Source organism: Perca flavescens, chromosome 3 (assembly GCF_004354835.1).
Source record: "Perca flavescens isolate YP-PL-M2 chromosome 3, PFLA_1.0, whole genome shotgun sequence".
Lineage (NCBI taxonomy): Eukaryota > Metazoa > Chordata > Actinopteri > Perciformes > Percidae > Perca > Perca flavescens.
In genome coordinates this window covers 1010766-1030273 of record NC_041333.1, presented here as the reverse complement: position 1 = coordinate 1030273, position 19508 = coordinate 1010766, and the positions used below count along the sequence as shown (strand labels likewise).

At 40.4% G+C, this 19508-nt stretch overlaps 2 protein-coding genes across 3 annotated transcripts; both read left to right on the top strand.

Moving 5' to 3' along the window:
• The first annotated feature begins 2824 nt into the window (after window positions 1-2824).
• Window positions 2825-3790, top strand: or95a1 (odorant receptor, family 95, subfamily A, member 1). Its single transcript, XM_028572737.1, has one exon. The coding sequence runs from the start codon at window positions 2825-2827 to the stop codon at window positions 3788-3790; it is 966 nt and encodes a 321-aa protein (XP_028428538.1).
• A 1576-nt stretch (window positions 3791-5366) lies between these two features.
• Window positions 5367-17990, top strand: p4ha3 (prolyl 4-hydroxylase, alpha polypeptide III). 2 transcript variants are annotated; one of them, XM_028573442.1, is made up of 13 exons: window positions 5367-5739; window positions 6444-6598; window positions 6711-6934; window positions 9041-9190; window positions 9275-9326; window positions 9498-9661; window positions 10928-11104; window positions 13999-14063; window positions 14185-14344; window positions 14454-14516; window positions 14913-14981; window positions 15717-15813; window positions 16318-17990. In XM_028573442.1, exons 1-13 carry the CDS (start codon window positions 5552-5554, stop codon window positions 16386-16388), a joined length of 1635 nt encoding a protein of 544 aa, XP_028429243.1. In that variant the 5' UTR covers window positions 5367-5551; the 3' UTR covers window positions 16389-17990. The 2 variants fall into 2 exon arrangements, with proteins under 2 accessions (XP_028429243.1, XP_028429242.1); XM_028573441.1 differs by having other exon boundaries at window positions 10925-11104.
• The last annotated feature ends 1518 nt before the right edge of the window (window positions 17991-19508 follow it).

Genomic DNA, 19508 nt, shown 5'->3' with positions numbered 1-19508 from the left:
AAAATGGCTACTCCTGTGAGCTGCACAAAATTATTTAGCCTCAAGAGGGCGGTAGTGGTGCTGGGTGCACGGAGAAGGGCCAAAGAAGCCGGGGGGTTGCTAGGCAACGCGCACGCTTAGCCGGTATGGTAGCTAGTTCCTGTGTTAGCTCTGTACGAACGTATGCAGATTCCACGTGGCTAAACTCCAGCGTTAGCTCGGGAGCTACGCGGCTAGCCTGTGTCGTGTGTGTGTGTGTGTGTGTTAGTAAAAGAAGAAAGAGAAGAAGAGTAAAGAAAAGAGGCACTCTGATCTTAGTTATCGATAATGACCCGCCCCCCTCAGCTACTCAGGTCTGGACCACACGTGTAGTTAGGACAGACTGAGACTTTTGACTTACTGAGGGAAACTTTGGTCATTATAACCACTCCAGTGGCTAACAGCTGACTTCGCGATTCTATCGCAGACAGTAATTAAAACTCCGTGAAAGGAGTGATTAAGCAGGTAGCGCTTATGGTTTTAACCAGCTACTTAACACAACATCAACAGTACCATGATCTATTAATACATTCACAGAACAGATTAATAATCACATATGGACCAGTACATGATTAAATCAGATCACCTTAATGGCAACAAGTGGTAGCGAACCCTTTGCTCATTAATAAACACACTACTTATCTCTGCCCAGACGTAAGCCTCCTTACGCTGTGTTCAGTCCGTTTGTTTCTGTCCAGAGATTTCCACAGAAATGAAACAGAACGAATCCCCTGGCGCTCGTCAGCAACCACGGAGAAACTTCCTCCAAAAAGGCAAAAGGGGGGCAAGTTTAGTTGACTTTGAGAAGAAAAACGTTGTTTCCTTCTCCTGCAGATATGAAAACACTGGTGCGTTTTCAAGGATCCACCGAAATAAAATCCACTTTCTCCAGAAAATGGAAAGTTCAGTTTGCTTGTGCGCTCCCCTCAGCAATGGAGTTGCAATGGAAGACGAGGATTTTCCTAGGATCAGGCTTTTTATACGTTAAGACCCCCTGCTGTGTTTATGGTCCCGCTGAACCAATAGGAAGACTCGAAACTCTTGAACTACAATCTTGTAGTTCTTTGACTTCCTGCCAGTTGTGAGGCGTTTCCCTTCTGGCTGGCACTTTCGCATTGAGGTGTGAATTACCCCGGGCTTTGGGGTTTACATGCAGGCCAAGATTCCTTTGTCTCTGAGCACATGTGTGTCCTGTATCCAGAGGTCAGTTTAATCTGAGGCCTTTTGGTTAAAATCAGGTTTAACCAGACTCTTGGTCCCCAACACTGGAGGAATGTGTACTTTAATGCTGCAGCTGGTAAAGGTGGGGCTAGTTTTATCTTTAATCTATTTTTTGATTATATGTATTAATAATCTGAATCTGTCAAGTAACTTTACTAGCTTCTGAAATGTAGTAGAGTGAGTTAAAGTACGTAGCATAAAATGGAAATACCCAATTACAGCACTGGAGTAAATGTATGTAGTTACTTCCAAAGCTTGAAAATGTTTCACTTGTATTAGAGCAGACACGGTGGCGGTGTAGTGCTGGGCCTGTCCTGTGATGATTTTTAAAGAGTCAGCAGTAAACACTGAGTAGGGCCTACAGCAATTATATAATCTGCAGGATGCTGCCAAAACACTTTGCTGGACAGTGAACAAACTGCTTTGCACAAGACACAGCTGGAACAACTGACCCATCTCACTCGACAATGTCAACTCAGCAGAATCAGGACAGTGCCACCAATCAATATGAAGCTCCCTGTTCCAGCTGGAAAAGGCTCAGTTAAGTGAAACTCTGCATCAGCAAAAAAACGTTTCGCAGCTACCAGTGTGGTTGTCCAGTCTATCCTGGAGTTATTTTCCCCCCAAAACTGTCCAGTGCTATTAGTTTTCACAGATGCTCACCAGCTCAGAGTCTCGGCTCGAGTCTGCACAGTGACCACAAATTTTTACATGAGGTTTTTTTTTTAACATAAAGCAAGCCAGATTAATTGGTTTTTCACAGAACAGGGTCACTTTTGATCATGCCAAACGGTAAGGTTGAAAGTTAGGCCTAATTAGGCCTATTTCTGTGTTCTGTTTTCCTACTGTTGCAGAGGGCATTAAAGTGGACCAAGTTACAGAACAAGTTGTCCGTCATTTTGCGTCACCAACGGTCAGAAAGAAAGTAGTTGTAATACAGTTAAGTTTACAGTTATGCTCAAAGTAACCATGCCACCATGCATTCTTCTGTTTTTGATCAATACCGGTTATTTTTATGCTATACTTTGTGAACTGTGTCTGCTTAATTGCTTCCACAAATACTGCAACAGGATCCCATCTCCCCACTGAAATATTAGATAATGAGAAACATGCTGTATGACTATAGCATGTAAACAATGTATCTCTGGAGGAATCGGGTCTGAGTCAAACAGATTTGGGACAAACACTTTATAAAGGAAGAACATCCCAGAGATGTATTTCATTAACGTTTTATGATAAGAAGAAGAGGAAACTAAAGCTTGGTCAACTCTTCTGACTGATGAAGACATTCTTAGGTGAGTGGAGGGCTCTTTTATTCTAAAGGTTGGATGCATATTCATTCACAGTAGTCTGTTTTAAAAGGGGGCGGGGGGTGTAAGGAAAGACAACATAGTATATTCTTCTCTTACAAAGTTTATAAATAGTATGCTGCTCTTTCATCATATTTCATCGGCTAAGTTCTATTATTATTCTGATCCTATTTAAATTGTCAATGTGTCTTTTTGTGGATGAATTTTAATATATGTATGGACGTTTAACATATTTTCTTGTTAACAGGTTTGCTCTAGTAGTGCACAGTTGCAAAATGCAGAATCTGACTGAATTTCCGGGCAATGCAACTTCCCACAAAAGTCTGTCTGTGATCATCAAGGTGTGTGTGGTTATCCCCTTCTTCTGCGTCTTCCTCTGCTGCATTATTGTCATGCTGCACATATTTGCATCTCACAGGCAGTTCCTGGACACCTCACGTTACATCCTGTTTGCCTACATGCTGATCAATGACACTCTCCAGCTCTTGTCCTCTGTGCTGCTCTTCCTCTTTGTCATGGGCCAGGTGAAATTTGCTATTGTATACTGTATTCCTCTGCTGTTCCTGTCCACTGCCACTTTCCAGAACACACCTTTAATCCTGGCCACCATGTCACTGGAGCGATATGTTGCCATCTTGTATCCCCTGCAGCGGCCGGCCGCCTGGCGCTCAGACCGTATCTGGATCATTATTCTGTCCCTGTGGCTCATCAGCTGTATCTTCCCCGTGATTCACTACTCCATTGGGAAAAGAGATCCTGCTGTAGATATCCTCTCTACCTCTGTACTTTGCAAATCTATCGTTGTCAACAGATCTCCAATCCAGGCATTGTTCCAAGCTACTGTAAATATTCTCTTCTTTGCTGTAGTGGCTGTTATCATCCTCTTTACATACGTGAGAATTTTGCTGGAAACCAGGAAGCTGAGACAGGATAAAGTGTCTGTGAGCAAAGCCATGCACACTGTGCTGCTCCACGGCTTTCAGCTGCTGCTGTGCATGTTGGCCTTCACTCTCCCCATTACTGAAAATCTCATAGTGCTGCATGTCAACTGGCTGCCAGAGGACATTGCCTTTTTTAATTATTTCTGTTTCATCCTTATTCCACGCTTTCTCAGCCCGCTCATCTACGGCTTTAGAGATCAGAGTGTCAGGGGCTGCATCGAGAAAACATTTCTCTGCTGCTCAAACAAAGTCAAACCCGGTGGGAGAGGCAAGCTGCAGGACAACGTGACTGCTTCCTGAACTGGCTGATGTAGTTTTGACAGAGCTCTCAAACCTTGAATACAAATGTCAAAAGATCTATTTGTGATCTTAAAACAGAGTTTCTGCAAGTCTTGAAAAGTCTTAAAAAGCAATGAGTACAGTTTCCTCAAAAAAGGCCTTGGAAGGTATTGAAAAGTCTTGAGTTTAAATAACAAACTTAGCAATTCATATTTTTATTGCCTGCCACAGTCAATAATGTTATTTATTTATTACTGTTAAACAAAGTGAGAAAAGTGGGATTATTTTTGACAGTATATTGTTCACGCATGAAACCGTTCAGTCCTTTTTTTGGAGTTCCAGTCAGCACTATCAGACCTGCAGAACACACTGTCACTGCTGCTGTTAAACATAAACCAGGCAGCGACCGTATTTCTGTGCCAGCAGCATCAATAAAGATTTCCCAATTGAGTGAGTGCATTTAAGGTATCTTACATAAAGTCTGGCAGCCGCTTCTGGAATATAACCTCTCATTGTCTCAATAAGCACGCAGCGCTGATCATGCAGGGTTTATGATTAACTGTGTGACTGGGTTGCAGCAGGTAAGCTAATGCTTCCAGCTTTCTGTAATCCACTGTGATTAGACTGTACAACACATATTTATTAGCCTAAAATCACAAAAAGGCTTGCAGATTCTTATTGATCACTACACTGATACTGCTTGTGAATGCCCAAACTGTTCCCTGGTGTTGTTGAATGTATGCGTGCCACTTGTAGTTACCATGTTTGATACTGGTCAAAAGTGATGAAGATGATGTTACACATCTTGTGTTTTTTATATACTTATGGAGGTAATACTGTTATATTAATATCAGAATTATAAGAAATACAGAGTTCAATATGTAATTTATATAGGCCTATGTATCAATATTTTATGTACTGATTTTATATTTGCACCTACCAGAAGTGTAAAAGACCACATAATGAACTTACACTTTTTTACTTTGTTGTGCTTTGTTGTGCATACATATAGTGAATTATGAAATGATGTGAGGAATGATGAGAGTTTGTTTTGGTGGAAAATATTACAGTAAAGTGGTCACTTGTAAATCCCTTGCATAGGCTGCTTGTTTGTTTTGTTACTGTCCAGTGCATCACGTTAAAATAATAATAATAATAATAATAATAATAATATTTTAATAATATATAGCCTATATTTTTTCTAAGATTCAGCACTAACAATAACGTCACTCAAATTGTGCAGCGTTAAAATGGCAGTTTGGTTGTTATACAGGGCATTCACCTGCAGGTGTCACACTGACTCCAAACTCATTACCTAATGCATTCAACTTTTTTTTGTCAGTGACCAAATTCCTTGCCCTAATCGGCCACTTTAAAGCAATAGAAAATAGTTAAATGAAAGAAGTGAATAGATTACATCCTGGTTTAATCCATTTCCATCATTTATTTGCATGAATCAAAGCTCAAACTAAATGTTTAGCTCGTTTAATCAGAACCAGCCTGCACAAACTGATTTGATGTATGTATTCCTGTTATTAATCGCGCAAATAAAATGCTGTGCTGTAGATGAGAAACTAATTGTCCTGACTGAATTCAGGCTGCAGGTCAGTCCCACACAGAAGGAGAAAGCTGATGTCAGAGCAGATGAGGGAGACCCCCGTGAGGAATTTAGAGGCACTCTAGTAAATCCTGAGGATCGTCAGTACAGTTCAGGGCAGTGCGAGAGCCCACTCACTGAAGCTCCTCCACAAGAGAAGCAATAATTTATTATCAGCGCTGGAGATGAAGTATCCCACATGGGTTTGCTTCAGCTGGAGTCTCCTGACTGTAGCTGTGATTCCCGTGTCTTTGGGGGAAATGTACACGTCGCTGCTGAACGTCAAGCAGGCGATCAGTGTTGAACGGAAGCTGATCGATTACTTGAGAATTTATATCGACCACGAGTTTGAGAGACTGGAGGACATCAAGCGGTGAGTGGCATGCGTGAGGACATGGAGTTAGCCTACACTATTCATTGATTTCCTCAGAGATTTCTGGATGCAAAATCCTGAGAAAATCTGAACTGTCTGTGGAGAATTTAAAGACTTATTCACAGCTCTTTGTTAGTTCAAGAAAGTCTCTCTTAGTAGTAAAGTGACAAGACTGTGACAAATCCTGTAGCCATTCCACAGACAGTGAGTAGGCTAATAATGGAACAAGTGTTTGCACATGATAAGAGCACATGTGGGGGTTTAACTAGGATATGGTCACATTTTCAGACCCACAGCTGGGAATCCTGCATTTAAATAAACCTCATGAAATCATACACAAATTGCATGAGCCCACCAAAGCAAAACATGTCACCTGATGACATTATTAGTTCATGTCTGATTACCAGATTAAGATATTTGACTTCACTGTCCAAACTCATGGGAATAACACAGAGCAAGTTCAGTTTTAGGGTGCCTCTTTACAAGAAGAAGTTTTTATCAGCTGGACTTGTTTCCAGTCAGAAACCTTCTTTATGTTGGAAACATAACAAGTCACTTCCCCCAATTTATGATTACGATTCAACAGTTTTTGTGCCTCTAATTTTCTTCAGGAGTCCCGGGACTCACTTGTTGAATGTGAAACTGTCCTAGCACTCGGCCTCTCCATTCTTCTTGTAACCACATTCTACAATCTCCCCCCACAGTTTTTATGCCAAAGTGTCAGACCTGCACACTGAACTTTACAAAGGCCCGGCGACAGCGATGGCCAACCCGCTGGTGGCATTCACCCTGATCAAGCGGCTGCATTCCGAGTGGCTGAATGTAGTCTACAGCAACGAAGCCCTGGAGAACACACAAGGTTGGCTCACTGCCTTCTTTACAGACACATCTGGTGGTGGTAACTAACACCCCCCTTCTGAGCTGTCACCACCCAACCCCCCCAGTTCACCTTTTGGCCCTCTGCTGTCCAGCCCTCAGGTCCAGTTATGAGGAGGAAGAGGCCGATCTGCCCAAACTGGAAGACCTCCAGGGGGCCGCCAAGGGGCTGATGAGGCTGCAGGATGTGTATGCTCTCCAAGTTGCGAGCCTTGTGAGGGGTTGTTTCCAGAGAGTCACTAAAGGCAAGCCTATTGATATCTACCTGCCTGCAGTGTCTGTCCCGCTGTCTGGTGATGACTGCTTTCTGGTTGGAAAGGTACACAATCCATTATTTTCCTTTATTGTTTCCTCCTGTTGTTTTAACTTGATTTTCTTTTGGTGGAAGAAGTAATCAGATTCTTTACTTAGGAAAAAGTACCAATAGCACAATCTAAAAATACTCCATTACAAGTAAAAGTCCTGTCCTCAAAAGCCTACCTACATAAAAGAACAGAAGCATAATAAGCTAAAAAGTATCCAAAGTCAAAGTACTCAATCTGCAGAAAAATGGCCCCTGACATATCATTATGTATAACATTTTACAGGCCTCACTGAATTCCCTCTTTCAGTTATCCAGCAAGATAAAAGTGGCCATACAGTCACTCTCAGGACCACGAAGTGATGTTGAGATGCTTTACTTACTTACAGTGTGAATCTGAACAGTGCTGGTAAGTTACATCACATCATTAAAACATGAGCATGCATATACACCAGTTAAGTGTTAGAGTATAAATGTAAAGGCAATCAATCAATTAATTAATTTTATTTGTCACATGAAATCGTACCAATTGTTCCAGTTAAATGTAATTGTAATCCCCTCAGCTCCTTCAACAGATGTAACCCATCTGTCTAGGCTACACAAACTTAGATGGCTAGCTGAGTTAAATTGACTAAATGCATTATATCAAATATAAACACATACACATAACAATATAAGTTGTATTACACTGAGGACTAAAGACTGTATCCTTGTAATAAATGGCAACATGCATAGATGCAGAGCGGGCACCTGCTCTTCAGGATGGCAAGGAGTACTGGTGTCTGCCCTCATTTGGAGTGTACCATCCCCAAACACGTCTTCATTAGACTCCAGTGGCCAGTTTGGCGGAGTCTCCCTAAATATGGTACTGCTCTCTGAACCAGATCTGAGTAAAGTAATGAATTTGAAAAATATTTGGAAGATTTTATTGTGAAAATGTCCGTCCCTGATTAACATCCCAATCCAAAGGTCTGCAAAAATACTTTGATTCCAAACCTCTCAGTCATTGTGTGGTGGGAATCCAGCCAGTCAGCCTGGAAAAAGAATGGAATTCTTCCCATTGCGTGCCTGGGAATGTGTTTCATGTGAAAAACTATTATGCAAGTATGAAAGAAGAAGAAAAAGGTCACCCCACTAAATTTCCACTGTTTATGTACAATGGTGATGTATAAGGGCAGGGCACTGTGTGGGAGAGACATCCTCTTGTGTGGAAAAGACTTTATCTCACGCAACAAAAGCGTTCGGAGCAAAGAGCAGAGCTTGCCTTTACTTGTACTGAGGCTGAGATGATCTAAAAGCATCTTTTAACAGAGATGCTTAGTTTGAGGGTGTTGTCAGTAAAACATGCTTTTATATGGCTCTTAAACCGCTTCTGTTAAAAAGCGTTTGTAGCTTGTCGGTTTCATTTGGAGGCATTTTAAAGCAGATTAAAGGTATTTCCCTCACGCTATTCTGAGATCTGCAGAATATTAAACTATTTTGAAGAATTCATTGGTTCTTCAGCTCCCAAATTATGGGGTGCAATGTTGCGAACTGGGTGAGTGGTAGAGTAGATAAGTTGATATGTGTGATTAGTTGAGAGTGTGTTTTTCGGGGGATAAATGGTACACTGGCATTTTTGTTTGTGTCAGGGGTTGTGGATATAATCTGTGATGCGGGGGAGCCACATGTCACTCTCTTTCTGTGGGTGCTGTCCGGCCTGTAGTCAGCACCTACTTAATCAAGTCAAGTCAGCCACAAAAGAGGATTCAGAGCAGTTAAAAAGATAGACTGTAGCCCGTGTTCATGAGTGTTTTCTTTACTTTTCTTTATCCACAATGTACAATGTGCTTAAAAAGTATTTGGACAGGTGGAATCTCGATTGACGTGCTGACAGTAGACCAGGTTGAGAAAGTAGTACTATTTATATTTCCAACCAATACTACCACATAGATTGTTTGTTCCTACCCTCTAATACGACCCACACTGACTGACTGCTGCTGCTTACTGTGAACCCAAAGCCTACACGAACCAGAACCGGCTGACATTTGGTCCTCCAGTTCAATGCCTGAATAAAGCCGAACATGCAGACACTTGGTCCATCTTTGGAAAGACTGGCTGTAACCCAGGTGTTTCTTTACACAGGTGGCCTACGAGCAGGAGGACTACTACCACTCTGTGCAATGGTTGGAGGAGTCGGTGCGTCTCTTCAGGGGAACAGGAGGCGAGTGGAGCCCTGAGAATGAAGGGACTTTAGAGGATGCTCTGGATCACCTGGCCTTTTCTCACTTCAAAGTAGGTAGAAGGACACTTGGGAAATGCACATTTGGAAGATGATTGATGGATTGCACTTGTCTTAAATTCCTTTTATTGTTTCAGACAGGAAACATTTCCTATGCTCTCAGTCTATCTCAGGAGTTACTGAACCATGGTAATTCTTTTCATTTAACTTGTCCCCTTACTTTAATCCGGTCTGTGGTGCATTAAAACCCTCTTTAATTCTAAGAACTTGCACCTCTAAACTGAAGCCTGCACTGTAATAAAAAACAAAAAAAACAAAAACATGCCCTATAATCTACAGTATTTACACGTGTCTTCTCAGATCCAATGAACGGAAGAGTTTTGCAGAATGTTGAGAAATACGAGAAGCTGCTGGGTACGAGTCCACCCATATCAATAAGAGGCGATGGGCTGAGGAGACCCACCTCCAATAACTTAAGGACCAGGGACACTTATGAGAGGCTCTGCCAGACCCAAGGCTCTCAGGTATTCATCACAGGAAATCTTTCTCAACACATGCGTGTATAAGGATAATATCTGAAAGGGATCATGGATAAGTGAATACGACAACCAGAGTATTCTTAATTGTATAATAACCAAATGTGCATTTGAATTTAGTTTTTCAATAGCATGTCTAGTCCTTCAGTGACATACCAATAAATCTTATTTTTCATATGTTGGTCATCTGCCATTGTACGTTTGATGTTCAATTCAGTTTCTTTAAGAAGCGGACAGTGCAAATTAATAACATGAATGGTTATACATGGGTTAAACATGCCAGAAGGCTATTTTTCATCTGTAGTCCAATGTTGAAAAGCAGTAGTGACTCACAGTATGTCCAGCTGGATGTGTAATGTTCAAGGAACTTGTAGAAAGAGGCTTTGAGAAAAGAATTTTTTTCCTTGTGTTGTTATATTTGTTATTCCAGAGCAGTTTGTGATGATTTCTTTATTTAAATCACATAGACAAGAGTCAGCCCTACTAGTGGTGCCTTTAGCTAAATGTTAATGCCAGCATGCACCGAACAGCATGCACTGAACTGAACATTATTATAACGTTTATTGTGTTGGTGACCATTTTAGTTTAGTGTGATAGCATGCTAATAACTGCTAGTTTATAAGTAGCAGCACCAAAATACAGCCATGAGTCATGACTGATGGGAATGTCTTTAGTTTTGCAGATATTTGGTCATAAACCAAAGTATTGGACAAATTAAAACTGTAACCTGATGATGACGTAGACATTCACCACATTCATTAGGATTCATTCTCTCAGCATCATGAATTTCTGGACAAAAAATGTCCTGGTCAACAGTCCAAAAGTCAGGGGATTACCTAAGTCAGTAGGCTTCATCCTATGGGGACGATTTAAGAAGAACTCCTCAGCAATCCATCCAATAGTTGTTGAGATATTTTAGTATGAACCAAAGTGGTGGACCGACTGACACTGCCTAGAGCCACACTGCAAAATAACTGCAAAAATAAGTCTCTTTTTTATGTTTTTCATTTTCCTTTAAACAGCTCCAAATAGTTTGTCACATATTTGACTAAATATTTGACAAAGTTTGAACCTTTATCCAATAGTTTGTAATTGGAGTTCCCTAGTCCATAAAAAAAATATAATTATTCTGAAGTATGGTTTGCTTTTGTGGGGAAAGAACAATGGAAAGAGTAAGTGTTTGCGGATGAAAAAGAAAAACAATTCTTGTCTTGATCTTGTTAATGGACTTCAGATGCATGTTTCTCCCAGCAGCCATTGCTTTCTGAAAATCCCAGACTATTCTGTGACTACTTCACCAACGGGAATCCTGGACTGCTACTGCTGCCGGTGAGACGTGAAGTGCTGAGCCTGCGGCCGTATGTGGTCCTGTACCACAGCTTCATCACTGACACAGAGGCTGAGGACATCAAGAGGACCGCCCAGCCAGGAGTAAGTGCATTTTCCTCATCACTTGCAGGTTAAAAAAAAGAAGAAAAAAACACATGTCTACAACACATCAGCTTTTTGGGAATTAAGAAATAGAGCCATGTTTTTACAGTCAACACTGCATTTTTTTCCAGTTTATCCAAAAAAAGTTGTCAAATAGTTTTGTAATCCCATGTTTGTAGAGTTTTCTCTCATTTTCTCAAACAGCAAGAGTTCAAAAGAATCTGTTGAAATCAACAAATACATGAAAAATAAATTCAATATTTTGCTATTCCCATGTGAACCTTAGCCTCACATTGAAGAATCCCATCTTTTTTTACTGAATTCTTCTACAATTAAGACACAATTACCAGATATGTTTTTTTATTTGTCTTTGTTCATATTGTTTGTTTGGGATATATTATGTCTAGGAAATTACCCTCTGTTGATGTTGGCTCTGGTGGTATCCATGTTATTTCAGGATGTTCCCTAACACATGGTTAGCTTTCCATTACTCCGAAATTAAAAGTGTAATGAAATTGGCAGTCTTGAGCAGGAGTATGGATTTATCTTTTCATGTGTAGTGCTATGTCAAAAAGAGGTATTCACTATGGCCTCTATCCTAGTAGTAAGTGCACCTTCCCTTTTAAATTCATCCTTTGACTGCCACCAAATTATTGTTCTATGGTTTAAAAAATAAAAAAGTCTGAAAATATACATTAACATGAATCCAACATATTATTATTAAAGATATTGTTTTTAATGTAGGCTACACAACATTGATGATAGGCCTACTGCAAAGGTTGCCATAAGGTTGCCATCCACAGATACAGTTAAGCTTAAGGATTTACTGTGCACATTAAAACATGATGTATAAATATATAAATATGCCAACAATTTTTATTTTAAAAGCTTAGTATTGTAGGCACTAGTTTATTATGCAACTTCATTTTATACAATATATGTAGTAGGGGGTCCCTGCTCCATCTCTCTAAGACCCTGTTTACACGTACATGGTTATTTTTTACAAATGGAGACATTTCCCTTCGTTTGTGCCCTTCGTTTACACACAAACGGTGAATTCTCCCTCTGAAACCAAGTCTTTCTAAAAACTCCGGCCAGAGTGGAGATTTTTGAAATCTTCGTTTGCACGTTTGCATGTAAACTGAGACAAACGGAGGTTTAGGCAACCGAGAGAGAGAAAGAGGAAGTGATTGGTTGCTGTTGTTGGGGCTTGAACTTCTCGTTACACCGCCACCTACAGGTTTGGCGTGCGCTTGACGGCATTGATGGCAAATATACACGGGTACGTGTAAACGAACACTCAGTTAAGGAGTCCTTGGCTTAAAAAACGTTGAAGATCCCTGCTTTAAATGATGCAACTGTTAACAAAACCTTTTATCTCAGTGTTGGACAGTAACTATGTACATGTACTCAAGTTCTGTAATGAAGTACATTTTTGAGGTACTTTACATGGACCATGTATGTATTGACCGACTACAACAGTAAAATGCTGCCTACAAATCAATGCATTTGGAATAATAATATAATATATATAACTGTATAAGGCTCTGAATGCGGCCATTATGCATAATCAGTTTTCTTTGATACTTTAAGTACATTTAGCTGGAGCATCATTGTGGTACAAGGCCTTGAACCAAGATTTAAATGATTTATTATTGTTATAAGAGTAAAGGTGCCTATAAAAATATATTTTTTGTAAACATGCATATATTACTTGATAATCTGCTCTGCTGTGGGTCTCGCTGGCTGCTGGGGTCGAAGCCAACCTTCTCTTATTGGAAAGACCCTGTGGAGGAAGAGTTGGTCTGCTTTCAAACATTTAGTAAGGCTTAAAGGAATGAGGGATACATTACTATAAAAACTTGGCTCAGTGACTCAAACTGTCCAAATAACCCTGCTGGGCTCCACTGGTATACAGTCCACTCATGGAGCCTCAGTATCTATATGTAAGCAACTACCGCTTTTCTGCTCAGTTAGTGGAAAGCAACAGTGCACAGTTTCTCAGAGCTGACTCAGTTACTTTAGGGAATATTTGGTGGGGAAAGTCAATTTGTGCCGTATAGTTTCTGTGAGGTTTTGACATTGTTCAATGAGTTTTCCATGCTTTGCTCAGATGGAAACCCCTGTATTTATTTCATCATTATGTCAGCCTGTGGGTTTATTGAAAACAGGCCCAGGGTACGGTATTAGTTTGGATCAGTGGGCAGCATTTGTTAAGCATGAGCACGGTTCACACTGTTGTTTGGAGTTAACAGATATGTCATTGTATTACTTTCTTGATGATAATTTCATGTGTGAAATAAGAAGTTTATTTTGTTTAGCATTTTCCCTCTTTTGTGTAAGTCCTTTAAAGTTAAATGATGTAATGTCTCTGATGGCCAGAGGTTGCCTGGAAGTCATCAGGAGAATGATCTGGAAAATGAATCAGAAATATCGTGTTACCAGTTTACTACAGAAATTGTTGTACCAGTGTATGTACCCATTGCAAATTGGAAAACATGTACAGTATGAAATAAGCAGAATGTGACGATTATGCAGTCCAAATAAATTACAGAGGCTTCATTTTAAGAAGGGCAGACTTTCCGAAACTCCTTTCCAGACTGAGACTTTGAGATGCATACTGACAAGGTGAAGATAAGATGAAACTGATATACCTCCAGGACAAGAAGGTCATCTGAACTCCCTCCCCCCCCCACCCACCCCCCACCCCACAACTTTTTGAATCTACATTCTTGATTTTCTCCTATCCCGCAGTGTTGCTTTCGAATACGTCATTGGAGCAAGTTTTCATGCTATTACTCGCATTTTGTCAGGGCCTGCAGCTGGACATCAAAGCTTGGCTGCTCTAACAATCACACACTCGTAAAATGCTGTTTTCTGTCTTTGCTGACAAGTTGAAACGATCAGTGGTGGCAGCTGGAGAGAAACAAGCAACGGCAGACTACCGCATCAGCAAAAGGTACAAATGACTTACAACAAATTGTTACTTGTAGTAGTTATACATTAAACTTAAAACACTAAACATCTTGTAAATGATGTTAGATATACTTTTGCCTCTTAAATGGTCAATATTTTTCTAGTGCATGGCTGAAGGGCTCAGCACACTCCACTGTTGGGAAGCTGGACCAGAGGATCTCCATGCTCACAGGTCTGAATGTGAAGCATCCATATGGCGAGTACCTCCAAGTAGTGAATTATGGGATTGGTGGCCATTATGAGCCTCACTTTGACCATGCTACAGTAAGTTGATTGTTGGACTTGTTTAACACGTTCCAACACTTGGAATTGCTAGACTGTGAATGTTGTCTGTGCTTACATTAATCAATATCAACTGTTATACGTTTTCCAGTCGCCTTCAAGTCCCGTGTTCAAGCTGAAAACTGGGAATCGAGTGGCAACCTTTATGATATATGTGAGTAAAACCATCTTATGACCCTGTTTGACCCAGAAAGCAGCCAGAGGTCCTTGGGCAGGTTCCTGTTCCTGCTGCTCCAAAGTCTAAATTGAAAACACAGAGGTCAGGCCTTTGCCATGAACGCTGCAAGATTTTGGAACAACGTGCCTGAGAAACTCAGCTTAGATATAGATAGTTACATGCCTTTTAGCTGTTTTGCAACATTATTATACATGATATTAGTATTGCTATTATCATTAAGAACAACCCATGTGAACATTTGAGTAAAATTGGATAGTGACTAAAAGAATGGCTTTATACAAGGCTTTGAAAACAGTGCAGCAGACAGAGTGGCTTTTCATAACACGAGCACTTAAACACAAGACAACTCTGAAGGAATGTCCTTTTCCACAGCTCAGCTCTGTCGAGGCAGGTGGGTGCACAGCCTTCATCTACGCCAACTTCAGCGTTCCTGTTGTGGAGGTAAACACTCTGCAAATGTAGAAGATGAGCTAAAAGCAGCCTCTTTTGTCTTCGTGTCATTTTTTGCCTTGATCTAGATTATTTTCACTTCACTCCGTGCCTCACTCACATTCTCTGGCGCAGCTCTCAAAATGCTAAAAGGTCAGATCATAGCAACAACAGCCATGAGATTTTTTTTTTTTTTTTTTTTACCACAATAGTGCTATTGTATAGTTGAGCCTCAGTGGAGGTTGAAGCTGTTTTTTGATTGATAAATGAGCTGGAGTGGAAGGTTTTCCAGGCTATCCCTGGGGTTTAAACCCCTCACCTTTCATTTTATTGAAATCTCACTTTCTGGCTGTTTATAGAAAAAATAAGTGATCCTAACAAACAGATAAAATTACTAATAAAATAGTGTAACTACTACTCATGAAATCCAGGTCTGCCTAGGATATTTAGATTAAAGATGAATTAGTCTATTAACAGAAAGATACTTGTTAACTGTTGTAATAATTAATTCATTGTTTTGCAACATTTTCAAGCAAAAATGACAAACCTACCCACCCTACTTCTAGCTTTTCTGTATCTCATATTATAGTATCTTTTGGACTGTCGTACAACAAAATTGACCAAAAGATTAACCAAGAAAATAATTGTCATAATTATCGATAATGATAATAATTGTTAGTTGCAACTTTTCTTAGTTTCTTAGTTGCTTACTTTCTTACGTGATTCATGTTGTTTTTCATTTCACAGAAAGCTGCCATTTTCTGGTGGAATCTCCATAGAAATGGTCAAGGAGACGCAGACACACTGCATGCTGGCTGCCCTGTGCTTATAGGGGACAAATGGGGTAAGAGTCAGTAGATCCAGTATGATGTGATGATGCTGTTAAAGGAACCAAAAAGGGATGTGAATATGGAAAGTAGCAAGGCACAGGATTTTATCAGAGTCCTTGTTCTCTTTTAAACAGATTAGGTTTTTTGTATCATTATCATGGTCTGTTTCCATTTTTCAGCTTACCTGTCATACAGGAGCTATGAGCTAGGAAACATCTGCGCTGCATTATGCATTTAGAAATGTTACAAAGTGCAGTTCAGACACTGAGCGCTCATCTAGGAAGCTGAACATCTGCTGTCAGCAGGCCCAGACCATCAATCTCCCAAAATGTGTTTTAGGGACCCAGTTAAACTAACAGAAGGATGTTAATTATCACAAAGCAGCTGCAGAAGCATTTGGTGGCTATGTTGTTTAAAGCAATTAATCATATATATATATAATCAGAGGTTAATGTGAATGCCTTGAACCCAAGTATCCTAATGTTTAAAAGATGCAGTGATGCAAATGTATGTTCCAGTGGCAAACAAATGGATCCATGAGCACGGCCAAGAGTTCCACCATCGCTGCAGCCTGAATCCTGAAGAGTGAGTGAGAGGGGTGGAGCGATAGCTGGGCCCCTTGCAGTAGAAGAGCCAGCCTCTACAATTGAGAGGCACACTTGCGGGTGGAGAGAAGGAGGAAGCCAGAAAGTGAGCACACAGGCAGGGGAGGTTAGAGCTGTTATGGGGCAGCCTGCATCTGTGATTGGAGACCCAGGCCTCAGGGAGCCTGAAGCGTACAGTGCTGCAGTGGACATGGATAGCACAAGGCTGAGAGGTGGGGTAGAAGTGGACTGGGGCAGTTGGCAATCAGCCCCCAGAGGCCAAAATGCTCTCTTGCTCTTACTGGCCAGTTCCTGCAGATGAGTGGAGTGAGGCCTCTACCTTCGCACACTGTGCTGGTTTCAGTAAACTGTGCAAGGCTGTTTGCCTCTCCTGCTTGCTTAAAAACTGATGCAGCCCTTTTTCTACACCGGGCCCACTCTAGGTTCTGTCTTTAAAAATCAACACAGCTGTACTTTGTGCAGAGTCTAAGAACTTTATTTCTAATGTGTAGATGCATAAGTTTACAAAAATACCTAATGTGCCTGAATCACAGTGCAATGTGTAGACATTTCTGTTTGATGTTGCAGCCGAAAAATAAAATGCTGTTTTTGGATTTAAATATTCAAGTATTCAATTAAAATGTGATAATGCTTCCATGAAATGCATGGAAGAACAAGCAGATACAGAACATGTGGCATTGTACAGAGTGGCAAAAATGGTTTATGACTTTAGGGGAATTTCTGAGTTCAACAGATATTACAGAGATTTATTCTGTCTCACACCTCAGGACAGCAGCTCAGACTGGTGCTATGAGTCAAAGGAACCAGTCATTGTGAGTGTGCCTGTTTATTCCCAGCTGACTGAACGATGTGGTCATTGTTGCCTGTGGGAGACTCTTTCAATAACTGGCTGTCTCATGGAACAGATGAACCAGATCTGTCAGCCTCTTATTGAGCTTCAGAGGCTGGGCGTCATTAATCACACTCTGTACACCAAGCGATTGGGAACACGTCTGCTCCAGAATTTGTGTCTGAACTCACACAACCAACACTGCCTACATATCACTCAGATATCTCAGATATCTGTGTCTAATTAGGTCATCATAACTCATCTTAAAACAGAGTGAAGTATTAAAACATAGTATTCAAATTCTCCTTATGAGCTAGGACCCTAAGAGGCTTTTTATGTGACCTTTTTGGGGGGCAACCTGCAGATTAAATAAAGGGATCTGTGAGGGTATGACAGAGGAATAATACCTCTGCTTGCTCACAATAAACATTTTCCTTCCAGTTCCCCGAAGTGAATAGGCTACAAACAGACACGCTCTCCAAGCCAACACTGACACAGAAAATATAACAACAGGACGTATACTGGATGCATATTGCACATTCTTGTGCGCTCACTAAACAGCAGGACTTGATTATTCTCTCTTGGATTTGATGAAAAGCAAAATGCTGTTTTTCTGAAGCTCTTATTTGTTTCATTGCAATGATTTATACCATTAAAATACAGTTATAGCTATATTTAGACAGAAAACTTTGAGTATCTAACACCTTTTTGTCAACAAAAGGTTTGCAACGACTCTAGGCATATTTATAGAAACACATACTGTAGCTACCAGTGCAGAAAAGGATTCATTTTATGTGCTATGCAAATCATAGATATATATTTTTCAATTTGATGTTTTTTTTTGTACAGTCAAATCAGAAACATAATAAACCGGTACAACCAGGAAAGCAGAAAGGTTTAAGTAATGTTTTCACAAGCCCAAACTACCTAAAGCATACGACTAGACCATATGTCTATACTTCAACACATTGTCAAGTACATGCAGTGATTCTGCACTTTTTAACATGTTGGGAACCGTCCTAACGTGAAACATTTTGAGAACCAGTCAATTACGTGTTAGCATCAGTGATCGTGTGCATATCTGATGGAAAAATAGACTTGAATACAACACTGACTGACAGAGAAGCTATTCAGCAACAGGTAAATAAAGTGAAGCAGAGATACTCAATAATCTCAGATTTGAGAAAGAAAGAAAATGTAATACTCTTGTTAGTTAGATCAATGCTACCCTCTGCTGGTGACGTAAAAGAAGGCTGCATGGAGTTGAAATGGGTTTTTTTTCCACTCTGATAGAATATGTAAGGGGTGCTTTTATTGTAAAGTTTCCTTAGTTTATATTGTTTTGACTTTATTTTTGTCAAAACAATCTGGATGGAATTGAATGTCTTTCCTCCCACCAGTTTGGTGCAATTTTATGTTAGTGTGGGTCACAATGTGTGCAACGATAACACTGACATGTTTTAGATTGAGTTTAGGATGCATAAATGAAATTGCACTCATGTTTTATTGCTTTCGCTATATTGCTTTATTTTCTTGCCTTTTTATTCCCCTTGCCAACAAATGTGACATTTAAATCAATTGAATAAAAACTGTCTAAGGTATGTGTCAAATGTGTCAGAAATGTGTCAGAAATCTAGGAGTTATTTTTGATCAGGATATATCCTTTAATGCCCATCCAAAACAAACCTCAAGAACAGCCTTTTTTCATCTTTGTAACATTGCCAAAATTAGGAATATCCTGTCTCAAAATGATGCTGAAAAACTAGTCCATGCATATGTTACTTCCAGGCTGGACTATTGTAACTCCCTACTGTCAGGTTGCTCAAATAAGTCCCTTAAGACTCTCCAGCTGATCCGGAATGCTGCAAAGCGTGTTCTGACAAGAACTAAGAGAAGAGATCATATTTCTCCTGTATTAGCTTCTCTGCACTGGCTTCCTGTAAAATACAGGATTGACTTTAAAATCCTCCTCCTGACCTACAAAGCCCTAAATGGTCAAGCACCATCATATCTAGAAGAGCTCCTAGTACATTATTGTCCCACTAGAGCACTGCGCTCTCAGAATGCAGATCTACTTGTGGTTCCTAGAGTCTCTAAAAGTAGAATGGGAGCCAGAGCCTTCAGCTACCAGGCTCCACTCCTGTGGAACCAGCTCCCAGTCTGGGTTCGGGGGGCAGACACCATCACCTCATTTAAGAATAAACTGAAAACCATCCTCTTTGATAAAGCTTATGGTTAGGGAGGAAGAGTTGCAGTGTCTGCCTAACCCTAATTC

What these genes read in the sequence shown, in the direction of transcription:
- or95a1 (XM_028572737.1), top strand. Translation starts at nt 2,825, where the DNA reads ATGCAGAATCTGACTGAATTTCCGGGCAATGCAACTTCCCACAAAAGT.
- p4ha3 (XM_028573441.1), top strand. Translation starts at nt 5,552, where the DNA reads ATGAAGTATCCCACATGGGTTTGCTTCAGCTGGAGTCTCCTGACTGTA. An exon ending in CTCACTTTGACCATGCTACA is followed by an intron (nt 14,345 to 14,453) that starts GTAAGTTGATTG and finishes TACGTTTTCCAG; the next exon opens with TCGCCTTCAAGTCCCGTGTT. An exon ending in GCTTATAGGGGACAAATGGG is followed by an intron (nt 15,814 to 16,317) that starts GTAAGAGTCAGT and finishes TGTATGTTCCAG; the next exon opens with TGGCAAACAAATGGATCCAT.